Genomic DNA, 13,677 nt, shown 5'->3' with positions numbered 1-13,677 from the left:
AAGAGCTCAAGTGGGGGAGAAAGGAATGAACTGCTAGAGGGACTTGAAGAAGAGATTACACAGTCCAAAAATTGGAGCAAGTGTGAGAAAGAAATTCAAAATAACCCTGACATTATTTTGTTTACTATAAAATAGAACAGGAAGAAACTTGGACAAGCTTTAAAAATTCGATGCCCTACAATAATAACACAGTATTCCTTGAATCTCCTGGCCTATCTCGAAGGACTGACAGACAGAGAAAACAACTGCTGAGTATTTGTATATTAGGAAATATTAGGACTAATCTTGAAAGTGAAGCAATTTAATGGAACTAATGCACACAGAGAGAGAGCCAGTTTGGTGCAGCGGTTAAGGTACCAGGCTAGAAACCAGGAGACCGTGAGTTCTAATTCCCCCTCAGGCACAAAACCAGCTGGATGACCTTGGGCCAGTCACTCTCTCTCAGCCCTAGGAAGAAGGCAATGGCAAACTATCTCTGAAATGTTGCCAGGAAAACTGCAGGGGCTTGTCCAGGCAGTCACCAGGAATCAACACTGACTCAAAGTCACAGAAAAATTAACACACACACACACACACAAGACTTCCTCCTTCATCTGTGTTATTGGAGATATACTGCAGTATAAACCAATGGTGGATAAATAAACCAGAGTCCTTAATACTTAAATGATAACTCCTAGCATCCTCATTTGCCATGGCCAATGGAGAAAATTAACAGGAATTGTCATTTAGCAATATCTGGAAGAACATACGTTCTTGTGAAAAAGAAAGTACACCCTCTTTGAGTTCTATGGTTTTACGTATCAGGACATAATAAAAATCATCTGGTCCTTAGCAGTTCTCAAAAGTAGGTAAATACAACTTTCTTATAAAAAGAAAGCCAAAATGGAGAAGCCATGTGTGAAAAACTAAGTACACCTTATGATTCAATAACTTGTAGAACCACCTTTATCAGCAATAACTTGAAGTCATTGTTTTCTGTATGACTTTATCAGTCTCTCACATTGTTGTGGAGGAATTTTGGCCCACTCTTCTTTACAACATTGCTTCAGTTCATTGAGGTTTGTGGGCATTTGTTTATGCCCAGCTCTCTTGAGGTCCTGTCACAGCCTTTCAATCGGGTTGAGGACTTTGACTGGGCCATTGCAACACCTTGATTCTTTTCTTTTTCAGCCATTCTGTTGTAGATTTGCTGGTGTGCTTGGGATCATTGTCCTGTCGCATAACCCAATGTCAGCCAAGCTTTAACTGTTGGACAGATGGCCTCACATTTGACTCTAGAATACTTTGGTTTACAGAGGAGTTCATGGTCAACTCAATGACTGCAAGGTGCCCAGGTCCTGTGGCTGCAAAAGAAGCCCAAATCATCACCCGTCCACCACTGTGCTTGATGGTTGGTATGAGATGTTTGTGCTGATATGCTATGTTTGGTTTTTGCCAAACATGGAGCTGTGCATTATGGCCAAACATCTCCACTTTGGTCTCATCTGTCCAAAGGACAGTGTTCCAGAAGTTTTGTGATTTGTTCAGATGCAACTTTGCAAACCTATGCCGTGCTGCCATGTTCTTTTTAGAGAGAAGAGGCTTTCTCCTGGCAACCCTACCAAACAAACCATACTTGTTCAGTCTTTTTATAATTGTACTGTCATGAACTTGAACATTTAACATGCTAGCTGAGGTATGTAGAGTCTGAGATGTAACTCTTGGATTTTTTGCAATTTCTTTGAGCATTGCACAGTCTGATCTTAAGATGAATTTGCTGGGACATCCACTCCTGGGAAGATTGGCAACTGTCTTGAATGTTTTCCACTTGTGAATAATCTTCCTCACTGTAGAATGATGGACTTTAAATGGTTTGGAAATGGCCTTATAACCCTTCCCAGATTGATGGGCAGCAACAATTGCTTCTCTAAGAACACTGGTGATGTCTTTACTCTTTGGCATTGTGTTAACACACACCTCAATGCTCGAGACCAGCAAACTCCTAAAACTTTGGCTTTTATAGAGGTAGTCATACTTGCTGATGATCAATTGATCAAGGGCATTTGATTAGCAGTGTGAGAAGGCAGGGAGAAGTGAGGGCCTCAAACGAACCATGTTTGCTAGGGGAGAGCGCTGTGCACCATGGGGCAGCCTTGGGGGGGTGGCAGGAGGGAGGATGGGCAGAAGGCACACTCTCACCAGAGTGGAGAGGGACGGCAGGAGGGAGGAAAGACTGCAGGAAAGAGGCACGTTCGCACCAGAGTGAAGAGAAACGGCAGGGGGCGGCTGTCGGGTCAAGTGGGGATTGGAATGTGTATTGCGCTGATTGGATTCGGAAAGTGGAATGTCTGCGGTTTTGCGGTTAATTAGCGGCGCTCCAGGGCAGTAAAAAAAGGTGAGATTGTGAGCCAAGCCCTCGTAGGAGGGGGAGGACAGATAGGGGGTATAAAAACCTGTCAGACCTTGCTTCGGGGTTCCTCCATTGCTGCGGGAGGGACCCACCTTTGCAAACGTGCCCAATAAAAACTTCTGTCTACTGGACAACCGAACCCGTGTCTGTCGTTTTCTGACAAAATTGGCGAGCCAGCCAGGAGTCCTCGACGTGGACCGGACTGTGGGGAACCGGTGAGTAATCGGCCGTAACACCCCGTTGAGGTGTCTCCCGTTTTCCCCGGAGTCGGGTCCGGGACGGGACTCCAATCGCCAGTCAGACAGAAGTAAAGAGGAAGTCGGCCGACGAGGAGACCTCCGGGAGGTCTGGTGAGTACAGCCTACCCATAATCTCGGGGAGATTAGCGTGGTTACGAGGCGTTGGACGCCGCAAGGGGACAGAAGAGTCCGGGACCTTCTGTAAGGTGGGAAACGTAGTCAGGAAGGATGGGTAAGGCGCAGAGTAAGAGTGTAAGGCCAGGGGCCAGTGGGAAAAACGCAGTAGGGGGAATCCCCACGGATTCTCCATTAGGACAATTGTTGCAACAATGGGAGACACCCTGGTTGTGTCCATTCACCAGGGGTCTGGAAAAACCGACCATGATAACTTTGTGCACTAAAGAATGGCCAAAATATCCACTGGTGGACCCCGAATTCCCCTACCATTGGGATACTCTTGGAATCCCCAGGAATTACTGGGTGACCCAACTAAAAAACTACATTGTGGAGCATAAAATGTTAACACAGGAACTCTATGTAGAAGTCTGGTTCCATGTTCATTGGGAGGGGCCTCGACCCAAGTTAGCCAAAATTTTTGTCCAAAAAGAACAGGAGGATGAGGAGGACCTCTGGCTGACTGGACCTCAATGGGGGCCGCCACCTCCTCCTCCTCTTCCTACCGCTCCCCCTCCGGCGCCCCCACCCTATCCCGGGCTGCGGAAAGAGCTGGACCAGCTGAACCAAGACATTCAGAACTTGCCCTTTATTCTAAGTTCGGCCAGTGCCTTCCCCGTCCTGGAGGTCCCGAACGGAACGAACGCACAGGAGGTGGCTGTCACCAGTTACTTAACGGTTCCCATCAAACCCAGTGAGTTGTGGAAAAAAAAAAAAAAAAAAGAGACCCTCCCTCGTATGCAAGAGAACGCCCATACCGCCGCCGAACAATTGGAACTTTTTCTCGGCCCGGTGGAATACTCCTGGGGGAACTGAATTACATTTTAGCCCACCTCTATACGCCAGAAGAGAGGGGCCAGATTCGGCGAGCTGCGCTCGGGGCTTGGGAGCGAAGGAATGCAAATGTCCCAAATGCCCCGGCCGCAGATACTAAATTCCCTCTGGCAGACCCAAATTGGGATCCCAATAATGCTGAACATCGGGAGGACATGAGAGGAGTTTCCCCCTGTACGACTAGGGGGGTCATGGTTCCCCAACCGGGACCCACGGGGAACCCTTGGTAAACATCACGGTGGGTCCCACTGGCGAGGAACAGCAGTTCCTCGTGGACACCGGAGCCTCTCGAACATCGCTGTGCCAACCGATCCCAGGGATTGCGAAATCCCGGGGCACGTCGGTATCGGTGATGGGGGTGGGAGGCTCTCCGGTCAAGGCAAACGTACTGGAGGAAGTGAGACTGGAGTGGAATGGGAAGGAGGTAACTGCAGATGTGTTACTGATCCCACAGGCAAGAGTGAACCTGCTGGAAAGGGATCTAATGGGTAGTCTAGGAATGGAGTTGTGGAATGTGGAACAGGCAGAAAGGATGTGTTTGTTGCGGGAGGCGGACGTGGAGGTTGTGAACCCTGAGGTATGGGCAGGAGAAGGGGGGGCGGGTCGGTTCCGCATCGCCCCAATTAGCATCCCCTTGAAACCAGGGGTGACGGGTTTGCGGCAAGCCCAATACCCGCTGTCCCGGGATGGGAGGCGTGGGCTGAAGCAACAACTGAGATGGACGGTGCTGCCCCAGGGGTACACCGAGAGCCCCCTCTTGTTTGGACAGGCATTGGAAGAGAAACTCCAGGGGTTCCGGGCCCCGGGGGGTTCTCAGGTGCTGCAGTATGTGGATGATTTGTTGGTGTCTGGAGAGAAGGAAGTAAAGGTGAGAGAAGACTCAGTGGCTTTATTGAACTGGTTGGCTGAGGAAGGATTGAAGGTGTCAAAAGGGAAGGTCCAATTTGTGGAAAGGGAGGTCAAGTATTTAGGACATGTACTCCGGAAGGGCGAGAAGTTGATTGATCCTTCTCGGATACAGGGGATAATGCAGTTGAAGCCCCCTCATACTAAAACGGAGGTGCGGCGGTTTCTGGGTCTAGTAGGATATTGCCGGCTATGGATAGATGAGTACATGAGCAAGGCTCAGTTTCTGTATGCGAAGTTGAAAGGATCATCTGACAGGGTAGAATGGACAGACAGGGACACAGAGAAGTGGGGGGAATTACGAAGGAGCCTGGTGACGGCCCCGGCTCTGGCTCTACCGAACTTGGCCCTCCCCTTTCACCTATACGTTACAGCCCATGGGGGAACCGCCATTGGAGTGCTGACTCAGAGACGGGCTGGGAAATATCAACCAGTGGCCTTCCTGAGCAAAGCCCTAGAACCGGTGGTGAGGGGATGGCCGACTTGTGTGCAGGCAGTGGCTGCCGCTGCTGTGCTAGTGACAGAAGGGAAAAAACTCACTTTTGGGAGCCCCGTGATTGTCCATTCACCCCATCAGATCTTAAGTGTGCTTAGTCAGCAGGCGGCTGCTTGGATGACAGAAGGGAGGATGTTGAAATATGAGACAGTTCTCCGGATAAGTCCTGATGTGGTGGTAGGAACAGACAGGAATTTGAACCCAGCGGAGTTTCTTGCGGGGGAGCGGAAAGAATGGGAGCCGGCTGAGCACGAGTGCTCCACCCTGTTGCAGCTGCAAACAAAGACCCGGGAGGACCTGCAGGAGGTCCCGCTGGAGGAGGGTGAGGTCTGGTTTGTGGATGGGTCTAGCCGAGTAGAGCAGGGACAAAGGAAGTCAGGATATGCGATAGTGACGGCGGAGGGAGAGACAATAGAGAAGGGGGCACTACCAGCGGACTGGTCGGCTCAGCTGTGTGAAGTGCACGCTTTGAAACGGGCACTAGAGTTGGGAAAGGGAGTGTCCCTCACCGTCTACACAGACTCGCGATACGCCTGGGGAGTAGTGCACACTTTCAGGAAAATTTGGCTGGAACGGGGTTTACTCACAGCTGCTGGAAAGGGAAGGTTGCAGGGAGGAAGCAGGTCATTGGGTTACAATTGAGGGGACCCAGTAGTGAGCCGTGCTGACATGAGGGGGATGGTGGAGAAACTGCACGAAGGGTCTCACTGGGGGGTGCAGGCTTTGGTAGACACTGTAAAGCCGTGGTACTGGAGCCTGGGGGTTCGATGGGAACTCCACACCCCTTGGCATCCTGACTCCAGTGGGAAAGTGGAAAGGGCCAACGGGGTATTGAAGCAACATCTCACCAAACTGGGATTGGAAACAGGGCTACCTTGGACAAAGACACTTCCGGTTGCCCTGCTTCGAATGCGGACAGCCCCTCGCAAGGATGTGGGGGTCTCCCCGTTCGAGTTGATGATGGGAAGACCTTTCCTGGCTCCAGTGGGAGAGCCTATCCCCGAGCTAAAGGATGCCTTCCTAAGAAAGTATCTCTTGGTACTGTCACAATCTCTCTTGTCTCTAAGAAAACAGGGACTCCTCGCTCAGCGGCCCCCCTTGCTGGAAGACCAACACCCCCACAAGCCAGGGGATTGGGTCCTGATAAAGACGTGGAAGGATGAGAAGCTGAAGCCGTCTTGGGAGGGACCATACCAAGTTCTCCTGACAACTGAATCAGCGGTTCGGACCCGACAGGGGGGTTGGACCCACTACCATCGGGTTAAGTGAGCTCCCGACCCCCGACCATGGACTGCCCAACCGGGAGACGGACTCAAAGTAAAACTTAAAAGGAACTGAACTAAGGCAGGGGAGGAGATGACCAACATAAAGGCGTAGAATTGGCACAGACAGCTTTGAACAGCACAACTTTTTGTGTGGGGCAACTCTTGACTGTGAATGGTGTCACCTCCACCTGTTTCTTTGGAATGCCCATCAGCTTGGAAGCATTGAAGAATGTTACTCAGATAGCGAATATTGATATCACTGGGGATGATCCCCCGTGGGGGGGGATGTTCTATCATTTTGGGTCTTCTCCCACACCAAGACCCTGGACTAATCAAAGGCAAATGGCTCTAAATCTCTTGGGGATAACCAATGCAACTCAATGTGTATATTTCAACAATACCCAGAACCGTACCCACCCACTGCCCTCAAAAGGTCCTGCTTTCACTTGTGGAGGGATCTATAATATCCCTTACGCCTCAACCCCTCTATACCTACCTAAAGGTTTCTTTTTGTTATGTGGACATGAAGCTTACACCTATGTTCCAGCCTATAGTTCAGGGGGCCCTTGTGCCATAGGGCGCCTGACCTCTCTATATGCCCTGCCTCCAATGCAAGCGCACCCATCAAAAGAAAAAAAGAAAAAGGGAGCTGCCATCTGATTGTGAGAGTGATGTGACACTCTTGTCTGAAACAGAAGCCATGGCTCTGGCCCTCTCCTTAGTAGGGGTTCCTGCACTAAGTGGAAGAACTTATCTGGACCTAAGGAAGGTGGCCTGCCTCCTGGCTAAAAGTGTCAACCTTACATCCTCTCTCATTGCAGCCCTCACTGAAGAAGTCACTGAGATCAGGAGGGCGGTCATTCAAAATCGGATAGCTATAGACTATCTCCTATTAAGGGCAGGACAAGGCTGTGAATCTTTTCAAGGTCTTTGTTGCTTTAACCTAACCAACAATGAGAATTATATTGAAGCAAAACTAGCCAAGTTGAAGACCTTAGCCTCTCGCATATCCAGAGGGATGGAATTGGTCGTGGCTCACTAGTTGGTTACCTAACTTTGCTTGGTTAAAACAACTTTCTGTACTAACTATTGGCTTCATTGCCTTACTGGTCCTAGTATGTTGCTTAATGCAATGCCTCCCTGCTTGTGGGAATTACCTGTCCCAGTGTGTGAAGCCCCGGGTCCGGGACGAGGGAGAAATCCTGTTAGCCAGGTTTGAGGCCCAACAGAGGCGTGAAAAGAAAAAGGGGGGATTGTGAGAAGGCAGGGAGAAGTGAGGGCCTCAAACGAACCATGTTTGCTAGGGGAGAGCGCTGTGCACCATGGGGCAGCCTTGGGGGGGTGGCAGGAGGGAGGATGGGCAGAAGGCACACTCTCACCAGAGTGGAGAGGGACGGCAGGAGGGAGGAAAGACTGCAGGAAAGAGGCACGTTCGCACCAGAGTGAAGAGAAACGGCAGGGGGCGGCTGTCGGGTCAAGTGGGGATTGGAATGTGTATTGCGCTGATTGGATTCGGAAAGTGGAATGTCTGCGGTTTTGCGGTTAATTAGCGGCGCTCCAGGGCAGTAAAAAAAGGTGAGATTGTGAGCCAAGCCCTCGTAGGAGGGGGAGGACAGATAGGGGGTATAAAAACCTGTCAGACCTTGCTTCGGGGTTCCTCCATTGCTGCGGGAGGGACCCACCTTTGCAAACGTGCCCAATAAAAACTTCTGTCTACTGGACAACCGAACCCGTGTCTGTCGTTTTCTGACAGCAGCACCTGGCTGCTACTTAGCCTCTGTCAGAACCTCCAGTAATCAATCTATCAGCTTTGTAGTTGCTTGCTTTGTTTCTGTCATTTGTTTAGTAAGAGGGAGGGGGGAGTAAGGAAGGTGAGAATGTTCACACAGGTGGACTGTTACCTAGGGCGAGGAATGTGCAAGGTCTCAGCAACATGAGAACGCAGCACTGACCGAGGAGAAGGAGGGGTGAACAAGGGGGTAAAAGTAGAGTGGAATGCGTGGGCTTTTTAGTTTCAGCAATGCTTTGAGGCTGCATGTACATCTCAATAAATGAATTTCTTTTTGAACCTAACCTGGGTTTCAAGAGATCTTTCTTTGTTGGGATTTGAACATCGTAGACCCGACAGCCTCTTCATACCTATGGAAGCAGTAAGGGTGTACTTAGTTTTTCACACATGGCTTCTCCATTTTGGCTTTCTTTTTGTAAAATAAATGATGACATGGTGTAATATGTCATGCGTTGTTGTTCATCTGAGGTTGTATTTACCTACATTTGAGAACTGCTAAGGACCAGATGATTTTTATTATGTCTTGATACATAAAACCATAGAACTCAAAGAGGGTGTACTTTCTTTTTCACACGACTGTAGGTCTCTCTTCTCTGGCACAATGGAGCTATTTCCACTAATACACAACACACTGTATTAGAGAATCAGGAGTGTGTTGAACCCTTAAAAAGGTCTTATGATTAAGAACCTAAAAAGATACATCATAATTTTAACAAGAATGATGCCCTAGACACATGTGCCCTGAGATTTCAACCACAACTATTCTGTCTATCTGTCTCAACAAACTGTCATTTTAAAGATTTTAATAAGAATGTCTGTGTTCATTAAAGTTGCTGGAGCGACTGCCTTCAAGACAGGGACTCACAAATTACTGGATCAGCAGATATTTTGGGTAGAAGTGCCACTCTCCCTCAGTCATTGGTAAAGATTCTGCCAAGGATATCCTGCTGAAACATAGTTAAAATGGACACTTGCTCACTATGATCTGAATAGGACCATTAAAACCAGCCAACAGAGACTGGGAAATATGGCTGAGGCAGCAGAAATTGTTCTGCTGTTAGAATTTAACTTTCAATCTCCATCTTAAAATTGTGGAGGAATTGGGGTGGGGTGGGTGGGTTTGCTATTCTGTGAAAGGAAACTGGTTTTCTTTACTTTCCTATCAAGGATCTGAGGGATTTTTCTGTATTTATAGCTTTATGTCCATATAAGCCTTTTATACCTTCTCTCAGTGCAAATGGCACCTGTGCCACCCCCTAGTTCCATCAGGTTATATACCAGCCTTAACAGCAGACCTTGTGCAGATGATTTTTTTTTCCAATAGCCAGATTGTAAACCAAGATAGAAATTATTTAAGATTATAGTTAAAATATCCAATTCCATGCATGTAGACATTCCACCCACTTTCTGTGTTTTAATTTTATTTGGCATTTGCTACATCTGCATGCATTTTGAAGACAGTATCTTTATAATTTTAAACTAATAGGTTGAAGTCACATGTGCTGCTTAAGAGATGGGTTTTTAGTTCCTCAGGGCTGAAGCTACATTGTGTGCTCTCAAAAGGGATGAGATCATTGTTCTATCCCTTCCAAGCATTGTGATCTTACCTAGATTAGAATACACAAGAGGGAGAAAATTAATCCTAAAATACACAGGGCCTCTGCTAAATGAATGTGTCTGTATATAACGGTACATGTGTAGCCTACAGCCAAGAATCACCAAAGCTCAGGATTAAAATTAATATATTAAGCACAATTTCAGATACTTTAAGCTCATTTGCATTATTACTCCAGTGGGGGATAGCTCCCCATTGTTTGTGTGGAAAAAAGAAAAAAAAGAAAAAAGAAAGGTCAGTCTTCTGACCTACAATTTAGGAAATTATTCCATTCCTGAGGTAATCAGCCTGTCATCTAAATAATTCTCCACTCAGTCATTGCTGGAGACTTATAAAGCATGCCAAGATTGGCTGTCTAAAGTTGCTATGGTGTTTGGATAGACAACATTTGGCCTATGACCTACAGTAGTTAAGTTTTCAAGTCCTCTAGAGTGTGAATTTTTCTCAGATAGCTTTCCCAAGATCCCTAACTGTCACATTCGGAGCTCATTCAGCAGATCTCCAGTTCCTCGTCCTGTAATGCAGAAGCTCTTTTTTTTTTTTTCCAGAAACTCCATTGATGAAAATATTTTTTGGAAAGTTAACAACAACAACAACAAAATAGCTTATCCATTAAAGTAACATACCCATGGACATTTTATTACATTAATTCATGGAGATCCTAGGATGTTTTATAACAGAACATTAAAAAGAACCCTGTATCTCTTTTACAGAAGTTTGATTTAAGGAACTGATTTAAGCAGGCTGGTGTAAGAGCGTGTTTGTTCCCCACATTTTTAATGCTAAATTTGAAATCAACACAGGTGGAGACAAAAGTCCAGAGGAAAACTGAAATGAAAATCTGAAATATTTTTCAGACTTTATATGAGATACACACATAGGAGGTACGTATTTATGGCACAGCTTTCCTGTTTAGAATAAGCTTCTACAGAATTACATGCAAATAGGTCTTTCTGCAAACTCATATACCTTAGGTTAGCAAATTGACAGCATCACCCCAGTGCAATTAGGCTCATTCCCTTTTCCTGCCTGCTCATGCTCTCTCTCTCTCTCTCAATCTATAAATGCATTTAGGCTCCCTAAGCAATGTCAGCTGCCATAGGAATGAATCTTTAGGTTACCAAACAGCATCTTTCTTCAACTGACTTTCACTGCTGAGGCCACAGAGAATAAAGCTTGAAGCTGCAAGAAGTAGAGCCTGTTTTGCATAAATCTATTTATGGATAAGTTTTCCTGTCTTCCAATTTTGAACAGGCTGATAAAAATATTCTTATTTCAAAACTACGTTAAAGGGGTGGTTTTGTTATTGTCAATGCTTATTTATTTAATTATTTACATACACTCATATGTACATACATTTAGATGCTGCCCAACTCCAAGATGATTTTGGGTGGCTACAACAGTAGTGTCCTCTCTGTTGATAGTTTTATTTAATTGCAAATTTCAGTTTTAATCACAGAGATTCAAAACTTGATTCTTTCACATCTGCACTGATTGAAAACTATTTTTTAAAATGCAAGGTGTCTTTTTGGACCAAAAAGCAGAATCTTATAAATAAAGTAAAATATATAAATAGATGTTTCAGCCTTGAGTCAAAGTTGATTTGGAGAACAAAGCCTTTTCAGACATCACTTTCTGGCTGGTTGACAAGAACCAAGCTGTGAGTTTTGACATAGATTTTTTACACACACACACACACAGTATGTATGAGTACACACACACACACGCATGCTTGTAATGGATTGTTTAAAATGCATTCAAGTAAAGACCAGTATAGGTGTCTTGAATGCTACCATGTTTTATTTAGATCTGTATGGTTTATACAAGCAAAGAATCATGTTCTTGTCAACATCGCCTGCAGAAATCCCCTAGAGACATTCTTTAAAGGGCAGCTAAGTTGGTCAGCATCAATTGTGACCCAGGAATGGCTTCCAACAAGCCAAACAATATCCTTTTACAGAAGGGACAGATGGCAGAGCACAATCCAAAACAAAATTAGGAATGTTGCACCACAGATGGAAAGGCAAAGAGTCAGGGGTTAAAAGGTCATTCAAGACACGGAATCAGTTTCCAGTAGGAATTGAGGATAACACCTAAACCCAAGCAAAGAATGGACTGTAAAACTATGGAGGAACAATTTTGTTGTATGCAAAAATTACAAGGTCTATTTTCTGGCATTTCCAGGTAGGAACAAAAAGGACTCTGACTGAAACCCTACATAACTACTATTGGTAGACAAAATAGCTGTCTGCACAATGATTTGACTTAATCTAAGGCAGCTTTTTTTCCCTAAGGACTTTGCTGAGTGCTATATAGATAGTGTAATAATTGAACACATACCCACGGTTGTTCAAAACTGTAAGTACGCCTCCTATCTTCCACATCCTCATCTTGCTTGGCTTGTTGAAATTCTTGCCTTAATCGTTGTATCCGGTCATGATTGCTGGGAGCTGATCTGTTACAAAATGAGACAGGAGAACAAAAGTGATTAGTAGTTTCCTCAAAACCTGAAATTTCCTTTTTCTGCTAGAAATTATTACGTATAATAAAAATTTTAGAGCTAATTCTATGTCTTACAACAAATTAAAATATGCATGTAATATCAGGCACAATCTTAAACAAAACGTTGAATAATGAATACAGATGTTGCTATGTTACTACTGTAATAAAGAATACATTGTGGATGGATCTTAGTGGCTTACTGGAAAACTATCAGGACTATGCCTAAAGTATATGCCTTGTTATTCTACCATGAATATTTAGACTCCACTGAAAGAAATCCTCCTTAATGTAAACACAACTTAACACAAATACACATTCTCTAAGCCTTCTTCAGTTCATCTAATCCATAAGAATGTAACAAGAACCCTTGTATCAGGTCAAAAACCCATCTGGGCCAGCATTCTCTGTGACACTCTCCAGGTGGCACTCAGGAGGCTCACAGGCATGGACAGAAATTATACTTTCAACATAGAAAGTGTTACCAATTGATTAATCCCGAATAAGATTGCCCCCCCAAAACTGGGGCATTTATTCTTCTGTTACTATATGCATTTAAGGTATACAGGAATGTGAAGACTCTGCATTAAAGATTTTTAGAAGAAAAGCAAAAAAATATTTTAATGAGATATCATAATGTTGAATCCCTGTGACAGTTAATTGTTACTCATTTCAGGTACTCTGCTGATGTCTGAATTTCATCTCAATGGGTTTCCTCAATGTGATTTGCAGATGGCACTATTAAAGTATGTTTCCTTGTCAAGAACGTCCTACTTAGATCTGCTTCTGACAAGTAGTTTGAACTTATCAGCTTGATAGCATCAAAAGGTTAATAGGCATGTGATACATTTCAACATGTGAAGCTCCCACAACATTTATCAGGGATCATATTGTGCTCACAAGAATAGATACGAGGGCCCTTTCTGGCCCAAAGGCCGTAATAAAGATTTGATTTAAGGGCCCAGTTCTCTGCACACTTATTTTGGAAGTAGAATCCATCAGTCAGTGGAATTATTTTTCAATTAACAAGCATCAGGTCTGCGGCATTATTTTTGGATCAACTAAAATGATTTTGCACATCCTAACAATAGGCAAAATATTAAGCTTTCTGTAATATTAATGACAAATAAGACACAAGTTTTTTGAGAATCCCCAAGAAATAGATTACTGTAAGGGCCTCCTAAATCTGTCTCTTCAGCTTGTAAAAGAAAAAGAAAAACAGCCAAGGCAAACCCAAGACTTTTTCCTGCTCAAAGCAATGGACACAACAGTGTTCCTTCCCATTCTATATCAGCTAAACAGGCAAATGAATTTTGCTTCCACACTGGGAACCCTTCATTACACCTGAGGAAGCAGGGTAGCTTAGAGCATCAAGGAACAATTGTGTGACTTAAAGATTTACTGTATGTTCCTCTCAAACAGAGGAAACACTTAAAAAGTTGAGGGAAAGCGTGGGCTCAAGTGTCTCATT

The 13,677-nt window shown here is 45.1% G+C and overlaps 1 protein-coding gene across 4 annotated transcripts in view; it reads right to left on the bottom strand.

Moving 5' to 3' along the window:
* PARD3 (par-3 family cell polarity regulator) overlaps nucleotides 1–13,677 on the bottom strand; it is a 574,792-nt gene that overhangs the window by 14,485 nt on the left and 546,630 nt on the right. For all 4 annotated transcript variants that reach the window (XM_088149996.1, XM_088149995.1, XM_088149997.1 and 1 more), the window contains one exon: nucleotides 12,048–12,162. In XM_088149996.1, the coding sequence (XP_088006122.1) occupies nucleotides 12,048–12,162 (115 nt within the window). The remainder of the gene's footprint in view (nucleotides 1–12,047; nucleotides 12,163–13,677) is intronic.

Source organism: Python bivittatus, unplaced genomic scaffold, assembly GCF_059951505.1.
Source record: "Python bivittatus isolate LINGU-HERP-01145 unplaced genomic scaffold, Pbiv_v1 ctg000610_np1212, whole genome shotgun sequence".
NCBI classification, from domain to species: domain Eukaryota; kingdom Metazoa; phylum Chordata; class Lepidosauria; order Squamata; family Pythonidae; genus Python; species Python bivittatus.
Note: the sequence above shows the minus strand (reverse complement) of the source record. Positions and strands in the feature narration are given on the sequence as shown.